Source organism: Salmo salar, chromosome ssa02 (assembly GCF_905237065.1).
Source record: "Salmo salar chromosome ssa02, Ssal_v3.1, whole genome shotgun sequence".
Lineage (NCBI taxonomy): Eukaryota > Metazoa > Chordata > Actinopteri > Salmoniformes > Salmonidae > Salmo > Salmo salar.
The window spans coordinates 31,029,394-31,055,341 of record NC_059443.1 but is presented as its reverse complement, the minus strand read 5'-3'; the positions used below and the strand labels follow the sequence as shown (position 1 = coordinate 31,055,341).

General features: G+C 43.9%; 1 protein-coding gene across 3 annotated transcripts in view; it reads left to right on the top strand.

Annotated features, from left to right (window-relative positions):
* The window catches only part of LOC106579813 (dynein axonemal heavy chain 5), a 69,074-nt gene that overhangs the window by 5,854 nt on the left and 37,272 nt on the right, over positions 1-25,948 (top strand). The window contains exons 2-31 of one of the 3 annotated variants that reach the window (XM_014160017.2): positions 3,820-3,954; positions 4,169-4,253; positions 4,445-4,593; positions 5,065-5,283; positions 7,273-7,410; positions 7,617-7,793; positions 8,054-8,167; positions 8,409-8,516; positions 8,808-8,930; positions 9,175-9,390; positions 9,755-9,781; positions 12,225-12,332; positions 12,440-12,525; positions 12,643-12,964; positions 13,342-13,548; positions 13,828-13,999; positions 14,297-14,442; positions 14,760-14,925; positions 15,264-15,521; positions 15,707-15,903; positions 16,367-16,603; positions 16,823-17,024; positions 19,652-19,887; positions 20,738-20,956; positions 22,874-22,936; positions 23,180-23,418; positions 23,553-23,793; positions 24,130-24,329; positions 24,730-24,883; positions 25,124-25,287. In XM_014160017.2, coding sequence (XP_014015492.2) covers positions 3,820-3,954; positions 4,169-4,253; positions 4,445-4,593; positions 5,065-5,283; positions 7,273-7,410; positions 7,617-7,793; positions 8,054-8,167; positions 8,409-8,516; positions 8,808-8,930; positions 9,175-9,390; positions 9,755-9,781; positions 12,225-12,332; positions 12,440-12,525; positions 12,643-12,964; positions 13,342-13,548; positions 13,828-13,999; positions 14,297-14,442; positions 14,760-14,925; positions 15,264-15,521; positions 15,707-15,903; positions 16,367-16,603; positions 16,823-17,024; positions 19,652-19,887; positions 20,738-20,956; positions 22,874-22,936; positions 23,180-23,418; positions 23,553-23,793; positions 24,130-24,329; positions 24,730-24,883; positions 25,124-25,287 — 5,108 coding nt within the window. Of the gene's footprint in view, positions 1-3,819; positions 3,955-4,168; positions 4,254-4,441; positions 4,594-5,064; positions 5,284-7,272; positions 7,411-7,616; positions 7,794-8,053; positions 8,168-8,408; positions 8,517-8,807; positions 8,931-9,174; positions 9,391-9,754; positions 9,782-12,224; positions 12,333-12,439; positions 12,526-12,642; positions 12,965-13,341; positions 13,549-13,827; positions 14,000-14,296; positions 14,443-14,759; positions 14,926-15,263; positions 15,522-15,706; positions 15,904-16,366; positions 16,604-16,822; positions 17,025-19,651; positions 19,888-20,737; positions 20,957-22,873; positions 22,937-23,179; positions 23,419-23,552; positions 23,794-24,129; positions 24,330-24,729; positions 24,884-25,123; positions 25,288-25,948 lie in introns of all 3 variants that reach the window. The other 2 variants (XM_014160013.2, XM_014160031.2) reach the window with 2 other exon arrangements.

Genomic DNA, 25,948 nt, shown 5'->3' with positions numbered 1-25,948 from the left:
TTATGAAGGTTCCTTTTCATCTGTTTTGTCACCTGCACAATGGCATCATGAAGGCTTGGTGTACAATATACTGTGGCCTTCTACCCATCACCTGTGGCTGTGTGTCATGTGCCGGAGCTTGGCAACTTGCCAGCGTCTTTAAGTTGTTTGAATAGTTTATAGGAGATTTTAACTTCACTGAGAGTTAGCTCAGTTTAAGCAAGGTGGGGAGCAAACAAAGGCATACCAGTTATTCTCCTGGGTGATCACAGCTACTCTTATCTTCTCTACAGCACTCACTGATCTCTATCTGTAGCTACATAGATTGTAGATGGTCGTTTGGGAGCTGTCTTTGATATGAGGAGCTAAGAGTCATGTCTCGGGCGTTTAGAAAACAGCTCTGGAAACAGAGTGTCTCAAGATTGATCAAGGTAAGAGATTGTCACTGTAGGACTTGTCTGATGATAGGAGAAGATGGAGTAGAGCTACTGGAGACAACAAGCACCCAGTGGGTCCTCGCCAAGTAATGGTTAGGGACAGGTCATCTATTTGATCACAGATTGGGGCCAATATGGTGTGCATGTTGCTGACTGTTTGATAAATGTATAGGCTCCAGAGTACAACCGAACTGAAATCAGTCATTGGTCAAGATTGGCTCTCGGTGTCACGTCCTGACCAGTATAAGGGGTTATTTGTTATTGCAGTTTGGTCAGGACGTGGCAGGGGGTATTTGTTTTATGTGGTTCGGGGTTTGTTGGGCTATGCTCCTATGTAAGAGGGGTGTTTGTTTAGAGAGTTTCGGGGTTTGTTGGGCTATGTTCTTGTTAGTTTATTTCTATGTTAGTTCTAGTCTTTCTATTTCTATGTTTAGTTAATGGGGTTGACCTTCAATTGGAAGCAGCTGCTACTCTTTGCTTCTAATTGAAGGTCTTATTTAAAGAGGGGTGCTTTTTTTCTATGGGATTTGTGGGTAGTTGTCTCTTGTTTTGTGTCTGTGCACCTGACTGGACTGTTTAGTGTCGTTTGTTGTTTTGTATACGTTTTTCCTTCTTTTAATACAAATAAAGAAGATGAGTATACACGTTCCCGCTGCACCTTGGTCCAATCTTTACGACGCCCGTGACACTCGGTCTTGTTCTGTAGAATTGTGATAAATTCAGTAGAAACACGCAATTTCAGTCAGTATTTTTTTTTTATACACTCTATGATACAGACATTGTTTGCAATGGAGTTCATTGCAAACGTCGAGTGGATTAGAAGACACACAACGCCCAAACGCCCATGTCACAGCTATCAGTCCTTTTCTCCTGAAGTATTTCTTGGAAGTATTTCTTGCTTGCAGACAGTTGAGGTTGCCATTGTGTACGCTTGATGCTTGGTGTGCTGTGGTGTGTGTCTGTAGGATGAAGCTTGAGGTGGCTGTTTGCTCATCATGAAAGCCTTGGACTGGAATCACTGCCAGCCCAGGGAGCAGGTGTGATGTGTGTGTTGCCCAGCAACCCCTGTCTCGGCTAGCTTATATAAGCATGTATTTCCTCCAGTGGTTCTGTTCAGGCAGTGTGGTGAATCAGTAGTGTACTAGCTGGCCTGCGATGCACATGCTGCGCGTCTAATGGAACCCTTTTCCCTACATCGTGCACTACTTTTGACCAGAGACCAAGCAGTGCACTATGTAGGGAGTAGGGTTCCATTTGCACTATGTAGGGAGTAGGGTTCCATTTAGGATGCAGTCTGGGGCTTGGGTTTGTCCAATAGGTCAATAGCTGTGTTTGGTCTTTCGTGTCCAGGCTTGTTGACTGCTGGCTGCTGCCTCTGATCTGATGCATGACCTCAAGGCCTGCTGTAAATCTTTAGCCATCGTCTTCTGCTATCTTCTTCCACAGCCTTCTCCTACTCCCGCCAGATACCTGGATAGAACTCATGTGGATTTATCTTTTGATTGGGCTTATACATTGGAGTTATCAATTAAGCCACAGTAAATGTGACTCAGACTTGGCCTTAACATCTTTAAAGTGCAATAGAGACAGATCAGTGAGCCGGCTTGGCATGAATAACTCAGCAGTCTGTGACCACACTTTATCCATGGCATCAAATGCATTCTTACACACATGCGTGCGTCCACGTGTGCCATCGCCCGCACGATGATTTTGTCCACCCACACCAGACGCGATCAGGACACGCAGGTTGAAATATCAAAACAAACTCAGAACCAATTATATTAATTTGGGGACAGGTCAAAAAGCATTAAACATTTATGGCAATTTAACTAGCCAGCTTGCTGTTGCTAGCTAATTTGTCCTGGGATATAAACATTGGGTTGTTATTTTACCTGAAATGCACAAGATCCTCTACTGAATTTGTTTCTAGTCATCTCTCCTCATTCCATCAGGCTTATTCTTCTTATTTTGGACTTTATATGGTGGTTGGCTACCAACTTTAGGTGCATTACCGCAACCGACTGGAGCGTGGACCTAAGTTCATCTTTCAATCACCCACGTGGGTATATGCTCCTAAAAACCAATGAGGAGATGGGAGAGGTCGGACTTGCAGCACGTTGAGCGTCACAAATAGAACTAATTTCTATTTTAGCGTCTGGCCACACAGACGCTCGCTGACGCGCTCAAGCAGTGTGGGTGCAATGATTGAATAACATGTATGTATACATTTATTTTGCAACGCTCATGCATGCGATGTGTCCGGTCTGGTCAGCATGTTGGGGCAAATGTATAGTGTTTGCCAAATAGTAACATGCCAGTGTAGATACAAAGAAATGCAGGAACAGCTTAAGTGTGCTTAGTATTTCTGGTCTGCCGGTAAATGGTCTGGCCAGTAGCTATAAAATGTTTTGTTATTAAGTTGCAATGTGCTGAACCCAAAGGGCCTAGATCCCAAAATAGACTGACCCTTGCAAGTAAAAGGTAGCTTAACCTAGAACGAAACACTTCTCCAGACAACACAGGCTAAATTCCAGACTGTCAATGGGGAAAATAAAACCAGAGTTTGAAAGCATCTGCATCCGGCCCACAAAATACAACACCAAGTCTGCTTAATTTATTGGCTTGCCTTTTTCCTGCAGTTACATAGCAGCACCACCAAGCAACTCATTGTAGTAGATTTTACTATCTCTGTTCTCTGTCTTCTTTAACATGAGGCCCCCAGCCACTGGGCTATCCAGGGTAGTGTTATAGGCTAGCCAGAGTGGAATGTTAATGTTCTATCTGTGCTGTTTGTGCTACTGTCTGTTTCACTGTATATAACCTGTGGGTAGGAGTGGTATAGAAGATCGAGAAAGAGGCATAGCTAAAGAGTCTAGAGTATATGGAAAATGTTTTATCAGAGATCATGGTTCAAGAGATTACCATATAGGAAGGAATAGGCTATCACTTTCATTTTCACTTCTTTGTGTGGGATTTTGCTGTGTTTTTTTAAATTCATGGATTTTTACTGTTAATAACAAAGCTGCAGTATATATTGAAGATATTGTATTTTTTCTGATATTTATTCAATGGTGTTTGCAAGTGTCCTGAATTCTGCTGTCTTGGCTGACATGTGAAAGCGATTGTCATTCTGTGAACATTTTGAACAATGGCTGACTCAAAGTCTAGAAGGAGCAAAAGGGAGCCTCAATCATCTCTCATATCTAACAGCGAGATTGTTGCATTCAAAGTATGTGTGAATGACTCTGTTGTATCCAGTCATTATCATTTGAATTACTTTAATTGTTTCTGGGCTGAAATATTAATCCGAATTTGGTTGCGCCTCTTGTCGAAGCAATCCGTCCAGTTTGAGTCTGTATTGGGGTTGACTTGATGATACATCTCTTTGTCTCTCTGTTTGCAGCAAAAGCTGAAAGAGGAGCGTGAGGCGAAGAGAGCTCAGCTGGATGGCAGACATGACTACATCCTCAGCATCGTGGCTTCCTGCCTGGGCCTGGAGAAGGCTGACGTGGAGGATGCCATTCTGGAGGGAACTCAGGTAGGCATAACACTTCATCACCGCTCCACCTCCATCAATCCCCTGTACTGTGGTCCCTTGTTACAGACTGTTGAGTAGCTGGCCACTGCTTGCGGATGCAACATTTGTATCTGCACACCTGTATGTATGGTAATAACTTGTGCAAAAGCGATTTAATCAAGTAAAGGTCAATTAATTGTGGAAACAGTGATTGTGATGAACCTGTCTTCCATAGATTGAGCGCATGGAGCAGTTCTTTGTGGCTGAGGGACTTCCTCATATCATGTTCTACTATCAGGATGTGGAGCCAGCTGAAGCTGGTGAGATGATTGGCCATACAGGGAAATAATAGGGGAATATAATAATAGCAGAGTAATAACACATTTAATAGTAGAGTTACAGCTCAAAGACAAAGATGCTGAATCTTGCAAGCCTTGAGTAATGTATCTTACCCTTCTTCCGGTCGTAAAGATGATATAGTGGGTAACTGCTTTGTTTGTCTCCCTAGCAGCAGCATCAGCAGCTGTCTTGGCCCCCAACCGGAGTAAGAAGGCCAAGGTGTTTGTCACTGAGGGCAAAGATGTGGCTCTGACTGGTGTCTGTGTGTTCTTCACAAGAGCCAATCCCTCCAAGGCTATCACCTCTGAGAATGTTCACAGGGTTAGTCTCCACCTTACTATCCAACACAAGGGTCTCTAAACCCTGTTCCTGGAGAGCTACTGTCCTGTAGGGTTTTCACCCCAACCCTAATCTAACACATCTGATTCTAATAATTATCTGATTGATAAACTGAATCAGATTAGTTACAACTGGGATTGGATTGAAAACCTACAGCAGGGTAGCTCTCCAGGAACTGGGTTGGAGAACCCTGATCCAACACATAGTCGGCATTATACATTTGATCAATATTTATATGTCTAAAGGCTTAAACAATGTTCGTATAACAATGTTCTTATCATTCATAACACTATTTAACCTTGCATTCAGGCAAACTGCTTAAAGAGTTTAAGGCTTAAAACACACAATGTTAGTAACAGTATGACACGTCAGCCCAATCCTTGCTTCTAAAATGGTGTCATCCCCTGGCCTACTGTGTGGTCATGTCTATTTAAAGTTCTCTGGCCCTGGTAGGAGGTGAATTTCAACATGCTGGACACCACAGAGGTAGGCCTGCTTAAAAGTGTGGAGCAGCTGCTGTCTGAGATCTTCATACCCAGCCTGAAGAAGATGGACCATGGCTGGGGAGAGCTGGCCAGTCCACAGGCCCAGTCAGTTAAACAGGAATTCATCAGCTCACTGGACAGCTTTGTGTCTGTGCTGGCCGGGGCGCAGGAGAGCCTGCAGGAGAAGGTAGGTGATGTGCATGCTCAACAGACCTGGCTTCAAATACTATTTCAAATATCTAAATTACTTTCACATGCATTTCAAAGTACAGTGGCAAGAAAAAGTATGTGAACCCTTTGGAAATACCTGGATTTCTGCAAAAATTGGTCATAAAATTTTATCTGATCTTCATCTAGGTCACAACAATAGACAATCACAGTCTGCTAACAATTATACGTTTTCATGTCATTATTGAACACGTCATGTAAACATTCACAGTGCAGGGTGGAAAAAGTATGTGAACCCCTTTGGCAGCAATAACCTCAACCAAACGTTTTCTGTAGTTGCGGATCAGACCTGCACAGGTCAGAAGGAATTTTGGGCAATTCCTCTTTACAAAACTGTTTCAGTTCAGCAATATTCTTGGGATGTCTGGTGTGAACTGCTCTCTTGAGGTCATGCCAAAGCATCTCAATCGGGTTGAGGTCAGGACTCTGACTGGGTCACTCCGGAAGGCGTATTTTCTTCTGTTGAAGTCATTCTGTTGTTGATTTACTTCTGTCTTTAGGGTTGTTGTCCTGTTGCATCACCTAACTTCTGTTGAGCTTCAATTTGCGGACAGACAGCCTAACATTCTCCTGCAAAATGTCTTGATAAACTTGGGAATTCATTTTTCCATCGATGATAGCAAGCTGTCCAGGCCCTGAGGCAGCGAAGCAGCCCCAAACCATGATGCTCCCTCCACCATACTTTACAGTTGGGATGAGGTTTTGATGTTGGTGTGTTGTGCCTTTTTTCCTCCACACGTAGTGTTGTGTGTTCCTTCCAAACAACTCAACTTTAGTTTAATCTGTCCATAGAATATTTTGGAACATCCAGGTGTACTTTTGCAAACTTCAGATGTGCAGCAATGGGTTTTTTTGGACAGCAGGGGCTTCTTTCGTGGAGTCCTCCCATGAACACCATTCTTGTTTAGTGTTTTAGATATCGTAGACTCGTCAACAGAGATGTTAGCATGTTCCAGAGAAGTCTTTAGCTGACACTCTAGGATTCTTCTTAACCTCGTTGAGGATTCTGCACTGTGCTCTTGCAGTCATCTTTGCAGGACGGCCACTCCTAAGGAGAGTAGCAACAGTGCTGAACATTCTCCATTTATAGATAATTTGTCTCACCGTGGACTGATGCACATCAAGACTTTTAGAGATACTTTTGTAACCCTTTCCAGCTTTATGCAAGTCAACAATTCTTAATCTTTGGTCTTCTGAGATCTCTTTTGTTCGAGGCATGGTTCACATCAGGCAATGCTTCTTGTGAATAGCAAACTCAAATTTTGTGAGTGTTTTTTATAGGGCAAGGCAGCTCTAACCAACATCCAGGTTAGCTGACTCCTGACTCCAATTAGCTTTTGGAGAAGTCATTGGACTTGGGGTTCCCAACCTACACGGTTTCCCAACCTACACTGTGAATGTTTAAATGGTGTATTCAATATAAACAACAAAATACGATAATTTGTGTGTTATTAGTTTAAGCACACTACGTTTGTCTATTGTTGTGACTTAGATGAATTGATGACCAATTTATGCAGAAATCCAGGTAATTCCAAAGGGTTCACATACTTTTTCTCGCCACTGTAATTATTCAGATATTTTATTTGAAAAGACAAGTAGTTGAATATTGGAATGTATTTGGAAAACTGAAATACACTGACTCAAATACACTCCCATGTATTTAACCCAGGTATTTGAAAATACAATTTGAAATAAGTATTTTCAAATACTTTCAAAAAGTATGCTATTTATAGAAAATTATTTGAAAATACTTTAAACTAATTCCAATAGATGTAGTTTGATTTGGGCCACATTATTTGAAAATACTCAAATACACAGAAAATAAGTATTTAAATAACAAATAATCAAATACACACACACACACACACACACACACACACACACACACACACACACACATGCTTATCAAAACAAACATACAATTGATATCATTAATCATTTAATTTAGGTGAATCTAAAAGAGTGTGACGAATTTGACCTGAAGACACTGAAAGGCCCGTCTGACTACATTGCTGTGGCTAACAGCACAGAGGCAACAGAGAAGATAGAGGCCTGTATGAAAGTGTGGATCAAACAGATTGAACAGGTAAAATAGAATGAACCTCAATAGCATCATGCACACCTTTCCCCTCCATGGACCTGTTTTATTGTGGGTGGAGGTGTGTGTTCAATATAGTAAATACAATACAACTTTATTTATCCTCTCAGGGGAAATTACATTAAGATCCACCACATCTAATACAGTTTACAGATATCACATTCCCCAATCAGCAGTGATTGTGTTGCATCCAGGTGCTGGCTGAGAGTGACCAGCTGAGGAAGGAGGCAGATGACCTGGGGCCGCGGGCCGAGCTGGACCACTGGAAGAAACGTATGTCCCGCTTCAACTACCTCCTGGACCAGCTCAAGAGCCCCAATGTCAAGGCTGTCCTGGGCGTTCTCATGATGGCCAAGTCCAAACTCATCAAGGTGAGCAAGCTGTTACACCATGTCCTCCGTAACACAGGAGTAGATGTTAAAGGCCTGCTAATAAAATGTTAATATCTCAATTTCGATTTTTGCTACTTGAGACTCGTTCGTGGGAGCCAGTCACATAAAAAAATACAAAATAAAGCACTCCTCTATGCTTACTGAACATGGCTCTCATATCTGAATTCAGTTGGTGTTTTCTGTATTACTGTAGCAGAATAGATACAGTGCATGTTTGATGACTGTATCTGTCCCACCAGTCCTGGCGAGAGCTGGACACCAGGATCACTGACTCAGCCAACGAGGCCAAGGACAATGTGAAGTACCTCTACACTCTGGAGAAGTTCTGTGACCCGCTCTACAACAGTGACCCTGTGAGAGACTAATATTGTATACAGTTTTAAATATAACAACTAATTTTCCTCTAAGATTTACTAACTACAGATTTACATAGTTTGCCATTTTCCCGGAGACAGATTATGCTTAATCCTGGACTAAGAAGAACTCTCAATTAAAAACCTATTAGTCCAGAACTAAGCTTAATCTGTGAAACCGATCTTAATGGATTTGAAAACTCATCATTGTATGATTGTATTGATTGCTAAATGAACGCAGGTGTCGATGGTAGAGGCCATTCCAGGCCTGATCAACGCCATCCGGATGATCCACAGTATCTCCCGCTACTACAACACCTCAGAAAAGATCACCTCCCTGTTTGTCAAGGTCATTATTGCCAAGATAGTGTATTTAACCACCAAGAAGAAGAGGTGACTGTAAATCTCGCTCACAATTAAAAGCTGCCGAATGAATTACATTTAATCATTAGGAGTGTATTGAAATCAATCTTGTCAATTCTTCTTTGATGTTCATGGTGCATTTGGCCGCACCACCTGGTCTCATGTTAGCTGAAGTGCTGTCTACCTCCCTCCCAAGCCTGTTAACCAGTCATCCCATCGAGGTTACTCATTAGAGTGGCACGTGTATCCTTTTTTCTTCTGTATCTCCATGTCTTAGGTTACCAACCAGATGATTACAGCATGTAAGGCTTACATCACCAACAACGGTTCTGCATCCATATGGGACCAGCCTCAGGGTGTTGTAGCTGAGAAACTGAAAGCTGCTATCCACCTAAACCAGGTACTGCTTTCAACACAGTTTAACCAGATCATTTAAAATATTGTGCTAAATCAAGGAACAAAGAAATGAGCTTTTTGAAAGTACAGGCCCTTAAGAGCTTTAATCTATAAAATGATCTATTATATCTAGTGTAATACCACCACATCCTTTACGCACTTCTCACAAATGAACTATTTTACAGTGTAACTTCCTTTCTATGCTCCTCCAATTACTTTTCATCTGGATCCCATCTATCTCATTATAGGAGTACCAGAAGTGCTTCCACAAGACCAAGGAGAAGCTGGAGCAGAGTCCCTCCGAGAGGCAGTTTGATTTCAGTGAGATGTACATCTTTGGGAAGTTTGAGACGTTCCAACGACGCCTCTACAAGATCCTCAACATGTTCAGCACCATCACTACCTACTCAGCCCTACAGGACTCCAAGATAGAAGGCCTGGAAACTATGGCAACCACTTTTCAGGTACACGGTCGGGAGATTAGAATACTTTGTAGACGTTACCTTTTTAGATGTTACCCTGTTAGACGTTATCTTTTTAAATGTTACCTTTTTAAACGTTACCTTTTTAGATGGTGCCTTTTTAGATGTTACCTTTTTAGACGTTACCTTTTTAGACGTTATCTTTTTAAATGTTACCTTTTTAAACGTTACCTTTTTAAACGTTACCTTTTCAGACGTTACCTTTTTAAATGTAACCTTTTTAAATGTTACCTTTTTAGACGTTACCTTTTTAGACGTTACCTTTTTAGACGTTACCTTTTTAGATGTTTTTCCTTGCAACTATAGTAATGTTATATCTGCTCTTTCTATTGCTTCCGCTGGACAGACTGCAGAAATGCAGGGGAAATGGGAGGTAACTTTTGCCACAAGTTTTTTTGTCCTTGTTTTTGTCCATCAGTGCATGCCTCATCATCATCATCAACACTACCAAGCATATAGCCATACTAAACTCCTAACTGTCTCTCTGAAAGAGCTGTGGACCCCTACAAATCAGCTGGGCTAGACAATCTGGACCCTCTCTTTCTAAAATTATCTGCCGCAATTGTTACAACCCCCTATTACTAGCCTGTTCAACCTCGCTTTCGTATCGTCTGAGATCCCTAAAGATTGGAAAGCTGCAGCGGTCATCCCCCTCTTCAAAGGGGGTGACACTCTAGACCCAAACTGTTACAGACCTATATCTATCCTACCCTGCCTTTCTAAAGTCTTCGAAAGCCAAGTTGACCATTTCGAATCCCACCGAACCTTCTCTTCTATGCAGTCTGGTTTCCAAGCTGGTCATGGGTGGACCTCAGCCACGCTCAAGGTCCTAAACGATATCATAACCGCCATCGATAAAAGACAATACTGTGCAGCCATCTTCATTGACCTGGCCAAGGCTTTCGACTCTGTCAATCACAGCATTCTTATCGGCAGACTCAACAGCCTTGGTTTCTCAAATGACTGCCTCGCCTGATTCACTAACTACTTCTCAGATAGAGTTCAGTGTGTCAAATCGGAGGGCCTGTTGTCCAGACCTCTGGCAGTCTCTATGGGGGTGCCACAGGGGTCAATTCTCGGGCCGACTCTTTTCTCTGTATACATCAATGATGTCGCTCTTGCTAATGGTGACTCTCTGATCCACCTCTACGCAGACGACACCATTCTGTATACTTCTGGCCCTTCTTTGGACACTATGTTAACAAACCTCCAGACAAGCTTCAATGCCATACAACACTCCTTCTGTGGCCTCCAACTGCTCTTAAATGCAAGCAAAACGAAATGCATGCTCTTCAACCGATCACTGCCCGCACCCGCCCGCCCATCAAGCATCACTACTCTGGACGGTTCTGACTTAGAATATGTGGACAACTACAAATACCTAGGTGTCTGGTTAGACTGTAAACTCTCCTTCCAGACATTAAGTATGTCTAATCCAAAATTAAATCTAGAATCGGCTTCCTATTTCGCAACAACTCATGCTGTCAAACATACCCTCGTAAAACGGACTATCCTACCGATCCTTGACTTCAGCGATGTCATTTACAAAATAACCTCCAACACTCTACTCAGCAAATTGGATGTAGTCTATCACAGTGCCATCCGTTTTGTCACCAAATCCCCATAGACTACCCACCACTGCAAACTGTATGCTCTCGTTGGCTGGCCCTCACTTCATATTCGTTGCCAAACCCACTGGCTCCAGGTCATCTATAAGTATTTGCTAGCTAAAGCCCTGCCTTATCTCAGCTCACTGGTCACCATAGCAGCAACCACCCATAGCACGCGCTCCAGCAGGTATATTTCACTGGTCACCCCCAAAGCCAACTCCTCCTTTGGCCGCCTTTCCTTCCAGTTCTCTGCTGCCAATGACTGGAACGAATTGCAAAAATCACTGAAGCTGGAGACTTATATCTCCCTCACTAACTTTAAGCATCAACTGTCAACTACTCATCAATTACCGATCATTGCACCTGTACATAGTCCATCTGTAAATAGCCCACCCAACTACCTCATCCCCATATTTTTTTTCTTCTCCTTTCCACCCCAGTATCTCTACTTGCACATTCATCTTCTGCACATCTATCACTCCAGTGTTTAATTGCTAAATTGTAATTATTTCGCCACTATGGCCTATTTATTGCCTTACCTCCGTAATCTTACTACATTTGCACACTGTATATAGACTTTTCTATTGTGTTATTGACTGTACTTTTGTTTTCCCATGTGTAACTCTTGAGAACTTGTTCTCAACTGGCCTACCTGGTTAAATAAAGGTTAAATAAAAAATTTAAAAAATTTAAAAAATGAATGATCAGGAGCCATTTCACAAAGTAAAAAGTAATATATGTTACTCATCATATAAAGTGTCCTCAATTTATTTGATTGCGTTGAACTTAGTATTCATTTTAATGAGCAGAAGCTGATCCATTACTAAGTCCTGATGGCCTTTTGTGGAAGTTGACAATTTGTTCACAGGAGCCAGAATATACATATTTTATGGTAAGCTGCTCATTGGAGAAATTACTGCTATTTTATACACTGCTTTTCATCTCTGCCATTGTAGATGGAGGATCTTTAAATAGGGATGGTGTCCAGCCAGAAGCTGCATGTCATCATCATTCTGCATTCTATATTATGTGGCCTACTACTCTGATTAAAAGGAAATTAAACCCAACAGTCTCACAACATTCAACGGAAGCATTGTTGACAGTCTTTTGGCTTTGGTTTGATTGAATACAGACACAAGAATTGATCAAAGCCTCAAGAGCTTTGGAAAGAATGGAAAAAAGAACCTGTCTGTCTTTTATTTTCAGAGCATTGTATTGAGCATGAAGAAAAAGCACTACAGTTTCCTTGATCAGAGAAGAACAGACTTTGATCAAGACTATGATGAGTTTTGTAAAAATACCACTGAGTTGCATGTAAGTTTACACTTAATAACAAACTTACCAGTAAATCATAACACAACATATCTAAATAATCTCATAATTTACTTGCACAATTGTTTGTTGTGTTCATTTGCTTTCAGAATCAGCTGAAGACCTTCATGGATAACACTTTCGATAAGATTCAAAATACAGAGAGGGCTTTGAATGTACTGAAGAAATTTGAAAGGTACCGTTATTTCAGTCCACCTCTATTTCAAACCAATCTTTAATTAATTTCAGTCCTTTTAACAGCCATTTCATTCATTCTCCATTTGATATCAAAATCTCCCCTTACATCACCAAGACTGGGCATTCCAGACCTGGGCATCGATGAGAAGTACCAGCAGATCCTTCAGAACTATGGGAGAGACATAGAGATGGTGTCCCGTAACTACACCAAGCAAAAGATGGATCCTCCCATTGGCCGGGACCTGCCCCCGGTAGCCGGTAAGATCCTGTGGGCCCGCCAGCTGTACCGGAGGATCCAGGAACCCATGGATCTGTTTCAGGAACACCCTGGGGTGCTGGCTACGCCCGAGGCCAAACGCATCATCAGGAACTACAACAGGGTGGCCAGAGTGCTGCTAGAGTTTGAGATGCTCTACCACAGTGGATGGATGAAGCAGGTGATTTAAAGGAAAAACGGATTCTTAATCAGCATTCCTACTCTGAGATGCTTGATACGGTCTCTGGTGTACTGGCTGGACCTATACTCCAGTAGCATAGCAGCGTTAACTGTTACTGTTATTAATGCTGATCTGTACCTTATCTGTAGCCTGGTCCCAGATCTGTTTGTGCTGTCGTAGTTGGCAAGACTGATATTACTTTTGACTTACTTGTTGATTTCCCCACAGACATACTGTAGATGACTCATATCACTCATACACTCTCTTGCTCTCCCTCTCTCTCGCTCTCTCGCTTGCTCTCTCCCTCTCATCTCTCTCACACTCTTGCTGTCTCTCTCCATTTCTCTCTCTCTCTCTCACACTTTCTCACTCCCCAGATCGAGGAGGTCAGACTGGGGCTCCAGGCCTCTTTACTGGTCAAATGTCCCGATACGGGGGACCTGTTTGTCAACTTTGACCCCCAGATCCTGACTCAGATAAGGGAGACAGACTGCATGACCAGGATGAGGCTGGAGATTCCTCCCTTTGCAGCCATCTTACAGCAGAAACAAGATTCCCTCAAGAAGAACTACAACAAGCTGCAGGTACACTAGGTTTTCCATGATGCCTTTTGATCAACTGAAGCATATTGAGCATGATACTGTATCCTGTATCTTTAAAAAGCTTTACATACACTCAACGACAGTAATAAAAGGGCTGTCATTTCAATTCATTTTAAATTGAGTAGAAAGTCCTATGGGATGGGATTTAGTCAGTAGAACCTTAATGCGAAGATTAGAAGACATAAGGGTGAAGACATTATAACGGCAGGCATTAAGTAAAGTGTTATTACTAATTTCTCTATTTCTGACACCCATCCACAGCTGGTTCTGACGGAGAACGCCAGGGTCCGGGCTAAGATCCAGAGTGCCTTTGGGCAACTGGTGACGCCTCATGTTGCTAAGGTGGACGAAGCCATTCTGCCAGGCCTGACCTCCCTGAACTGGACCTCACTGAACATTGAGAAATACCTCAGCCGCATCAACAATGCTCTCAGTATGTAACCATGTCCAATCTAACCTTGTCAGCACTGTACCGTGCTCTGTCAAAGCACCATACTATAAAACGGCAGAACAATCTCACCACAACAACCAGAACAGTTAGCACACCTAAACTTTGACGTCATTTGATCACAGCTAATTGTGCCAGATCAACTCATGTCAAATATCCCATTGGAAAAAGTTATATCTGCTGTCCCAGTGAGCAAAGCTGATTGTAACTGCTGTTTCCTTGTTACCACTGGTGACACCGTGGTGCTGTGTATGACCTCTGACCTGTAACCTGTGTGTCCAGTGGACCTGGAGCTGCTGATGGACAGAGTGAATGACCTGGTGGAGTTCAGGATAGACGCTGTGCTGCAGGAGATGAGTGGAGCCACACTGTGGGTTCTGCCCCTGGAGGAACCTTTCAGCTGTGAACAGTTCGTTCAGACCACCAGGGTAAACAAAGTATCCCTCTGTATTATGTGTTTTACACATACACTACCGTTCAAAAGTTTGGGGTCACTTAGAAATGCCCTTGTTTTTGAAAGAAAGGCACATTTTTCATCCATTAAAATAACCTCAAATTGATCAGAAATACAGTCTAAACATTGTTAATGTTGTAAATGACTACTGTAGCTGGAAACGGCTGAGTTCAGTTGGTAAGGTGTGGTGGCTAGTTGGAACAAAATCGTGCAGTACCTGCAGCACTCCAGGAACAGGGTTGCCTACCCCTGATATAGGCTAATGTACTTTCTTCTGTTATGTCATGGTAGGAGCTGTGTATAAACGGAGCTCTGAGTCTCCACGCCAAGAGTTCCCTGGTGGAGGAGGCAACCAACGAGCTCATCAACATGCTGCTGGAGTTTGAATTGAACAAGGAGGGGGAAGAGGAACTTCTAGAGGAGAGCAGGACTGATATGGACCAAGTGGAGAGTGAAGGTACTGTAACCTACAGTTTTAACTGTGATAATCATGATGCAGCAAAACTCAAACAGAGAGTGATAACAGGGTCAGCAAAATACAAGGGAAAGGGTACAATAGCAAAACGATTGTTCAGGTGCACAAAGACTGACTGTTACAGACTGAAAATGAGAAAGTGTGCGTGCCTGTGTCCATGCCTGCGTGCCTGTGTCCATGCCTGCGTGCCTGTGTCCATGCCTGCGTGCCTGTGTCCATGCCTGCGTGCCTGTGTCCATGCCTGTGTGCCTGTGTCCATGCCTGCGTGCGTGGTGCATGTGCATGCAGGTGTAGTCACGTGTGTTTATGTCTCTTCCCAGGGGAGGAGGAGGGTAAGTCAGAGGGTCGCATCAACCTGCTGTCTCGTAACACCACGGCGGCGAGCACCACGGGCCCCCCGTCTCCCCTGGTGAAGAGGAAGAAGAAGAGAGACCTGCTGGAGGTGATGAAGGAGGAGGCTCAAGAGCTTCTGTCCCACTTCAACCACCGTAACATGGATGCCCTGCTGAGGCTCACACGCAACACCCTGGAGACCCTCCGCAAACGCATCCACGCCTCCTCACTACTGCACTTCCTGGGTAAGTTCCATTAATCCACTGTATTTATAAAGCCAATTTTACATCGTCAGTTGTCACAAAGTTGTAACAAAATGCCTCCCTTTGAGCTCCACCCTTTAGATGTTGGAGTAAGGTGGGGCTGTCTAAAAGGGCAGGGTTTCCCATTCCATTTCTCCCTACTTCAATGCCGCCCCATCTCCCCACAGCAGAGAGTGATTCCCCCAGCCGTCTAAAGGGCAGTGGTCAGCAGCCTATCTTCAGGACCAGTGTGACCCTGTCCATCCCCAACATCGCCATGGTCCCAGCCCTGGATGAGGTCCAGCAGGCTCTGAACCGGGCTGTGGAGTGTGTGGTCAGTGTCAGCAAAGGAGTCGGCCAGTGGAGCAAGGAGAGGATCTCCAAGGTGGGCTTGCGGTGGCTTAAAGCTCCAATGCAGCAGTTTTTATCTCAATATCAAATCATTTCTGGGTAACTATTAAGTACCTTACTGTGATTGTTTCAATTAAAATTGTCAAAAAGAAAAAAAAATTGCTTCTTAGCAAAGAGTAATTTCTCATGCAAGAATTTGCTCGGACTGTCTTGGAGTGGTGAGGGGAGAACTGAAAAGTAGCTGTTATTGCCAGGTCAAATCTCAAACCCACCAAAACAGGCGGAAATGTCAGGCAGTCTTTTCAAACAGCTCGTACATTAAAAGGGCAATATCATCATTTTCATAGTATTCCAACCTCATAGTGTAGAAATATATATAAAACACATTCACATCAAATGTTTGACTTTAACATGTCTGTGACATCTGCACTATCATGAGATTAAGGTTTTAGTTAGTCTTAAAGCAAAGATGAATTATTCTGTTCATGCCAACACAGAGGAAGATGAGTGAGAGACGCATGGCTGCTATGAGACAGGACAGGAGTGACAGTGAGTCAGAGGATGGAGAGACCACCTACAGGAGCCTGGCTGACGGCAGTACCTCAGACATCTCCGCCTCTGTGATCCAGGCTATACCCTACCAGGCCAGGAACTACTACAAGAGTGTGTCTGAGAACAAGGAGATCATCAAGCTGGTGTCTGTGCTCAGCACCTCCATCAACTCTACCAAGAAGGTACATGCAGGTGTACACACAAAAATAAAAAGTTTATTTCTCCTGTTTTCCTAACGTTCTGACCTTAGTGTGTCAAATTCTAACTATTTTGTGTTTGATATGACACCTATCCCCTAAGATGTTGATGTGAATATGATACCTAAATCAAATCAAATCAATTAAATTCAAACTTTATTGAAAGTGCATTTAAGACCTGGCTGTTGTGTTGTTGTTGGCCAGGAGGTGATGAATGCTTTGGACCGCTTCAGACGTTACCACCACATCTGGAGGAAGGAGCGAGAGGACACCATCCAGAAGTTCAGCCAGGGCAGCCCTCTGCTGTCTGAGTTTGAGTCTCAGATCCTCTACTACAAAGACCTGGAGCTGGAGATCAACGCTGAGCCTGAGTACATCACTGTGGGAGCTCTGGCCCTCTATACAGGTAGAGTACATCCCCGTAGGGGCTCTGGCCCTCTATACAGGTATAGTACATCACTATGGGAGCTCTGGCCCTCTATACAGGTAGAGTACATCCCTGTGGGAGCTCTGGCCCTCTATACAGGTAGAGTACATCCCCGTAGGGGCTCTGGCCCTCTATACAGGTATAGTACATCACTGTGGGAGCTCTGGCCCTCTATACAGGTAGAGTACATCACTGTGGGAGCTCTGGCCCTCTATACAGGTAGAGTACATCACTGTGGGAGCTCTGGCCCTCTATACAGGTAGAGTACATCACTGTGGGAGCTCTGGCCCTCTATACAGGTAGAGTACATCCCCGTAGGAGCTCTGGCCCTCTATACAGGTATAGTACATCACTGTGGGAGCTCTGGCCCTCTATACAGGTAGAGTACATCACTGTGGGAGCTCTGGCCCTCTATACATGTAGAGTACATCACTGTGGGAGCTCTGGCCCTCTATACAGGTAGAGTACATTCCTGTTGGAGCTCTGGCCCTCTATACAGATAGAGTACATTTCTGGCCCTCTATACAGGTAGAATACATCCCTGTAGGAGCTCTGGCCCGCCATACAGTTAGAGTACATCCCCGTCGGTGCTCTGGCCCTCTATACATGTAGAGTACATCACTGTGGGAGCTCTGGCCCTCTATACAGGTAGAGTACATCCCTGTTGGAGCTCTGGCCCTCTATACAGATAGAGTACATACTGGGCTCTGGCCCTCTATACAGGTAGAATACATCCCTGTAGGAGCTCTGGCCCGCCATACAGTTAGAGTACATCCCCGTCGGTGCTCTGGCCCTCTATACAGGTAGAGTACATCCCTGTAGGAGCTCTGTCCCTCTATACAGGTAGAGTACATCCCTGTAGGAGCTCTGTCCCTCTATACAGGTAGAGTACATCCCTGTTGGAGCTCTGGCCCTCTATACAGGTAGAGTACATCCCTGTAGGAGCTCTGTCCCTCTATACAGGTAGAGTACATCCCTGTAGGAGCTCTGGCCCTCTATACAGGTAGAGTACATCCCTGTAGGAGCTCTGGCCCTCTATACAGGTAGAGTACATCCCCGTAGGAGCTCTGGCCCTCTATACAGGTATAATACATCACTGTGGGAGCTCTGGCCCTCTATACAGGTAGGGTACATCCCTGTAGGAGCTCTGGCCCTCCATACAGGTAGAATACATCACTGTAGGAGCACTGGCCCTCTATACAGGTACCTGGCAGTGGGAAGTAGGGGTGCTTAGGGTGCTGCAGCACCCCCTGAACAATCTAAAAATCTCAAATAAAATACAGGTAACTGTAGACTGACCTGTAACTCGCTACAACATTCTCCCCGTTATGTGACATTTTGGCCTTTTTTCACTGCTGATCCCCTGCATTAACCTCACAAGACAACCCTGCCAAATATGATTGCACATGTTCTTATTAGTATTTCACAATACTGTCATTTCATTTTTCAACACTGTGTAACCCTCTCACCAGGCTTGAATTTGACTCTCACCATATTAATTTACGTAGAGTATCTCAACAGCATGGGATGTTAGGTGAGAAGGACATCTCCAATAAGAATCCCTATTTTAAACTATGTAGGGTGATGACAAATAGGGTATTAACTTCAGATGGAATGATTATAGATTTTTGTTATTGTATAAGGATATACTTTCCCATGCATTACATTCAATTGAAACAGTAAGTGACTCCACCAATGCAACATGCATAAGATTCAAGATGTGTATTATTACATTTTCAAAGCACCACATCAAAACAAATAAAGATAATAAACCCCAATGAGTCATGCACAACCCATGTCCAAATTATTTCAAGCTTGCTTAACCCGTCGGCGCGCGTTGGAGCTCAACAACAACAAAAATTAAAGTCCAGAAGCACCCCACCGTTGTGGTTACTCACTACTCATAGATATTCCCTCAGTGAAGTATGGCAGTTCCTTGCAGGTTTCCTCACAAGATCCACAGCAAGCACAGCTATCAATGCAGACAGTACTCTTTAGCAGTAACCGATATCCCATGGAAACATGAACTTGTTAATCTTCCCCAAGCTATTGTCTCTCGGTTTCACACGATGCTAGGCTAACCTCAAGGCTGTCAAATACCGCCACGATGAGATGGTAGCTTCGGTCTTTCTTAACAAAATTATAACAACTGTCTTATAAAATAAAATCGGTATTTCCCTTCAAGACTCGGTAGGTATTGGTTTTGTTTTATTTTTATCGTCTTCTTTTATAATTTTTCTTCACGAACGGTCATAATGTAATGTCCATCCTTTTCTCAACGTCTCTCTTCCTCGCTTTTTTTCCCAGGCCTCCCGTTACCAGGAAAACTCTCCCATTGGAAACAGCTTAAAAAGATACCTATTGGTCAAAACCAACCTATTCACTTATGCATTAAAGAAATATTTCTTCAAAAGAAATGCATTAACAACATTACAATTCGGGAGCAATTCAATCACCTTTTCAATATAATACCAATTAATTATAACAAATAAACTCAATACTTGGTTCTAACAAGAATAAACTCAATACTTGGTTCTAACAAGAATATTACAACTGCATGAATATCTGGTTATTATCAGACTAATATCTGAATTGTTGTTGAACAGCTGACCTGAAGATGGCCCTGACTGCGGAGACTAAGAGTTGGATGGTGGACTACGGCCTGCACTGTAACAGGAAGTACCGGACAGATATGGAGAACATCTTCACGTTAGTGGACGAGGCGGCAAAGAAATTGAACCGACCAATCAAAGACTTGGACGACATCCGCATCGCCATGGCATCGCTGAAGGAGATCAGAGAGCAGCAGATCTCCATTGACTTCCAAGTGGGACCCATAGAGGTAGGGAACACAAATGCACACTTCTTTCAGAGAGACAGTGGTGGAAAAAGTACACAATTGTCATATTTGAGTAAAAGTATAGCTACCTTAATAGAAAGTAACTCAAGTAAAAGTGAAAGTAAGCCAGTATAATACTACCTGAGTAAGTCTAAAAGTATTTGGTTTTAAATATACTTAAGTATCAAAACTAAAAGAATAAATAATAAAACATTCCTTATATTAAGCAAAGCAGACAGCACCATTTTCTTGTTTTTAAAATGTATGGCTAGCCAGGGTCACACTCCAACACTCAGACATTATTTACAAAATGTGCTTTTGTGTTTAGTGAGTCTGCCAGGCCAGAGGGAGTAGGGATGACCATGTGTTCTCTTGATAAGTGTTTGAATTGGACCATTTTCCTGTCCTGCTAAGCATTCAAAATGTATCGGGTACTTTTGGTTGTCAGGGAAAAAAGTACAATATTTTCTTTAGGAATGTAGTGGAGTAAAAGTCCAAGTTGTCGAAAATACAGTACAGATACCCCAAAAAACGACTTAAGTAGTACTTTAAAGTATTTTTACTTAAGTACTTTACACTACTGCAGAGAGATACTCTATGAATAATTCACTGAGACTATTTGCAATGTCCACTTACATTCAGTAGGAGGCACATCTTAATTCCCACCTAAGTCAAATTTCTACTTAGTGGACAGTGGTATCAATGGGGGAAAATTCAACTTAGGTGGAAGTTAGGATTTGCCCATAGTTTGATTAAGTCCTTGCAGTCTGTATTTGGTTGTGAGAAGACACTGGAGATCTGTGTTGTATTATGTGTCTGTTCAGTGCTGTGCATTCCCCTTTCCCTTTCCTAGGAGTCCTATGCCATGCTCCATAAGTACGGCCTGGTAGTGGCGAAGGAGGAGGCAGAGAAGGTGGACACGCTGCGCTACACCTGGGAGAAGCTGCTGGCCCGCAGCACAGAGGTCCAGAATGAGCTGGTGTCCCTGCAGCCCAACTTCAGAGGAGAGCTCATAGACAACGTGCAGACGTTCGTGGAGGACTGTGGACACTTCTATCAGGACTATGACAAGGTTCAGACACGTCTCACAGCTCGTTCTAGGTCTTACTCACAGCTACACCTAACACCAAGGCTGTCTAGGTCTTACTCACAGCTACACCTAACACCAAGGCTGTCTAGGTCTTACTCACAGCTACACCTAACACCAAGACTGTCTAGGTCTTACTCACAGCTACACCTAACACCAAGACTGCCTAGGTCTTACTCACAGCTACACCTAACACCAAGGCTGTCTAGGTCTTACTCACAGCTACACCTAACACCGAGGCTGTCTAGGTCCTACTCACAGCTACACCTAACACCAAGACTGTCTAGGTCTTACTCACAGCTACACCTAACACCAAGGCTGTCTAGGTCTTACTCACAGCTACACCTAACACCAAGACTGTCTAGGTCTTACTCACAGCTACACCTAACACCAAGGCTGTCTAGGTCTTACGCACAGCTACACCTAACACCAAGACTGTCTAGGTCTTACTCACAGCTACACCTAACACCAAGACTGCCTAGGTCTTACTCACAGCTACACCTAACACCAAGACTGTCTAGGTCTTACTCACAGCTACACCTAACACCAAGACTGTCTAGGTCTTACTCACAGCTACACCTAACACCAAGGCTGTCTAGGTCTTACTCACAGCTACACCTAAAACCAAGGCTGTCTAGGTCTTACTCACAGCTACACCTAACACCAAGGCTGTCTAGGTCTTACTCACAGCTACACCTAACACCAAGGCTGTCTAGGTCTTACTCACAGCTACACCTAACACCAAGGCTGTCTAGGTCTTACTCACAGCTACACCTAACACCAAGACTGCCTAGGTCTTACTCACAGCTACACCTAACACCGAGACTATCTAGGTCTTACTCACAGCTACACCTAACACCGAGGCTGTCTAGGTCCTACTCACAGCTACACCTAACACCAAGGCTGTCTAGGTCTTACTCACAGCTACACCTAACACCAAGGCTGTCTAGGTCTTACTCACAGCTACACCTAACACCAAGGCTGTCTAGGTCTTACTCACAGCTACACCTAAAACCAAGGCTGTCTAGGTCTTACTCACAGCTACACCTAACACCAAGACTGTCTAGGTCTTACTCACAGCTACACCTAACACCAAGACTGTCTAGGTCTTACTCACAGCTACACCTAACACCAAGACTGTCTAGGTCTTACTCACAGCTACACCTAACACCAAGGCTGTCTAGGTCTTACTCACAGCTACACCTAACACCAAGACTGTCTAGGTCTTACTCACAGCTACACCTAACACCAAGGCTGTCTAGGTCTTACTCACAGCTACACCTAACACCAAGGCTGTCTAGGTCTTACTCACAGCTACAGCTAACACCAAGGCTGTCTAGGTCTTACTCACAGCTACACCTAACACCAAGGCTGTCTAGGTCTTACTCACAGCTACACCTAACACCGAGGCTGTCTAGGTCTTACTCACAGCTACACCTAACACCAAGACTGTCTAGGTCTTACTCACAGCTACACCTAACACCAAGACTGTCTAGGTCTTACTCACAGCTACACCTAACACCAAGGCTGTCTAGGTCTTACTCACAGCTACACCTAACACCAAGGCTGTCTAGGTCTTACTCACAGCTACACCTAACACCAAGACTGTCTAGGTCTTACTCACAGCTACACCTAACACCAAGGCTGTCTAGGTCTCACTCACAGCTACACCTACAACCAAGGCTGTCTAGGTCTTACTCACAGCTACACCTAACACCAAGACTGTCTAGGTCTTACTCACAGCTACACCTAACACCAAGGCAGTCTAGGTCTTACTCACAGCTACACCTAACACCAAGACTGTCTAGGTCTTAGACATTTCTATTTCTATTACAGTTAACTTGGCACGCTCTAAATAAGACTGCTAGCTAATTGCTGACGCAGGCTGTGTTTCATTCCCAGGACGGTCCCATGGTTGTCGGACTGGCTCCCCAAGACGCTAGTGACAGACTCATCATGTTCCAGGTGAGTACAGTGTGTATCTTCAAGAGAGGAATCTACAGTATATACTACTCTGCAGCACTTAATTTAAGTTGATACATTCACAGGGGTTTTCATTCACATGTTCTATGTTCTATGTGTGTTGCATAGTTTTGGAAATTATATATGTGACCATTCATGCACTTTACTGTCATGTGACCATTCATTCACTTTACTGTTATGTGACCATTCATGTACTTTACTGTACTTTTCGTTTTGTTTGGTTAGAATCGCTTTGACAACCTGTTCCGTAAGTACATCACCTACACTGGTGGAGAGGAGCTGTTTGGCCTGCCTGTGACCCAACACCCTCAGCTGCTGGAGATCAGGAGACAGCTCACCCTCCTCCAGAAGCTCTATGGACTCTACAACAGTGTCATCGACACTGTTAATGGCTACTATGACATCCTCTGGGCCGACATCCACATAGACAGGATCAATAACGAACTTCTTGACTTCCAGACGCGGTAAGGAAACCAAACTACAACCCAGACCATGAGAGACATTTACACAGAACTCATTGAGGAATAATCTCATTGAGGATTTACATTTCCAAAAGGAAGTAACTAGATGTTCTTGTTTTTGTACCCCCCATTTCCAGTTGTCGCAAGCTTCCCCGTGCCCTGAAAGAGTGGAAGGCATTCCTTGACCTGAAGAAAAGTATAGATGAGTTCAACGAGTGTTGCCCCCTACTGGAACTGATGACCAACAAGGCCATGATGACGCGTCACTGGAAGAGAATCACTGAGGTGACAGGACACAGCTTCGAGGTGGAGACGGATACCTTCAAGCTGCGCAACATCATGGAAGCTCCGCTCCTCAAATGCAAAGAGGAAATTGAGGTGATTATGGATATTTGTTGCTGTTGTTGGTGCTGAAACCCGGGTAGGATCCAGGTAATTGATTCTCTATAGCCGTACAACTACCGGTACTCCACTCACCATAACAACTTCCCACGGGGGGCCAGTACGGAGAACAAAAATTTATGAAATGTATGCACTCACTACTGTAAGTCGCTCTGGATAAGAGCGTCTGCTAAATGACTAAAATGTAAAATGTAAATGTAACTATTCTGTACTGTAAATTGAGGGTAGAAAAAAAGGTTTGACCTCAATGGGACAACTTGGGTAAACAAAGGTCAAATAAAGATAAATGTGGTTTGAACCCCCGCTGGGCAGGATATTTGCATCAGTGCAGTGAAGGAGAGGGACATTGAGCAGAAGCTGAAGCAGGTGATTTCTGAGTGGGACAACAAGACGTTCACCTTCGCCAACTTCAAGACGCGAGGGGAGTTGCTGCTGAGGGGCGACAGCACCGCTGAGATCATTACTAACATGGAGGACAGCCTCATGGTGCTGGGATCACTCATGAGCAACAGGTTAGACTAGAGACCTACTGGAGGCACAAATGACTTAGCCTGGAAATCTAGATTGATTTCTGCTTCATGTTTGTTAACAATAGTTAAATGTAGCCTAATTGGGGAGAACTGGTTCGTGGTAATGACTGGAGTGGAATCAGTGGAATGGTATCAAACACATGGTTTCCAGGTGTTTGATGCCATTCCATTTGCTCCGTTCCAGCCATTATTATGAGCCCCCTCAGCAGCCTCCATTGTATTTCAGCATCCAGTTGACTTGTCATCTAGAGTTCAACAGTTGTGTTGCTTGTGTTTAGACAGTTGTGTTTAGACTGGGGGTGCTATGCATTGTACAGACCTTTAGTGTTTGTGTACTGTAGTAGTCAATGCTTGACTCAGATGATGACTTGGTGTTCCACAGGTACAACACGCCATTCAAGGCCCAGATCCAGAAATGGGTTCAGAACCTTTCCAATACCACTGACATCATAGAGAACTGGATGACTGTCCAGAACCTGTGGATCTACCTCGAGGCTGTGTTCGTGGGTGGGGACATAGCCAAACAGCTACCCAAGGTAAGAACCAATACATTGACTTTTCATCTGAAAACATGTCTTTAACCTTACGCTATTAATCAAATTTATTTATAAAGCCCTTCTTACATCAGCTGATGTCACAAAGTGCTGGGGTTCCACAATTTCTGGAACTTTTACAGTGCCCTGGTTTTTCAGAAATCACCTTTTTTGGGGGGGGAAACCCAGGAACCTTTTGCAAACTTAGAAATGACAATCTAGTCTGAATCATCTGAATGACAGGAGGCGAAACGTTTCTCCAACATCGACAAGTCCTGGGTGAAGATCATGACGCGGGTCCATGAGATGCCCAACGTGGTGCAGTCATGTGTGGGGGACGAGACCATGGGACAGCTGTTGCCTCACCTGCTGGAACAACTGGAGATCTGTCAGAAGTCTCTCACTGGGTAAGTTTATCTGAATATCTATCAGAAGTTTCTCACTGGGTGAGTCTTTCTGGCGGTTTGCCAGAAGTCTCTGGGTGAGTCTGTCTGGAGGTCTATCAGAAGTCTCTGGGTGAGTCTGCCTGGAGGTCTGTCAGAAGTGTCTGGGTGAGTCTGCCTGGATGTCTGTCAGAAGTCTCTGGGTGAGTCTGTCTGGTGGTCTGCCAGAAGTCTCTGGGTGAGTCTACCTGGATGTCTGTCAGAAGTCTCTGGGTGAGTCTGTCTGGATGTCTGTCAGAAGTCTCTGGGTGAGTCTGTCTGGAGGTCTGTGAGAAGTCTCTGGGTACGTCTGTCTGGAGGTCTGTCAGAAATCTCTGGATAAGTCTGTCTGGAGGTCTGTCAGAAATCTCTGGATAAGTCTGTCTGGAGGTCTGTCAGAAATCTCTGGATAAGTCTGTCTGGAGGTCTGTCAGAAATCTCTGGATAAGTCTGTCTGGAGGTCTGTCAGAAGTCTCTCACTGGGTAGGCCTATACTTATACTTTGAATTTGTTTTAAATAGTTGAATTGAAAGTATTCATGTACCAGTATGACACCTTCCAAGTTTGCCTGCATTGTACATTGGTAGCTTGATGATGTGTACTAAACTAGTATTATTTTTAACCCTTTTTTAGGGGGTAGATCAGC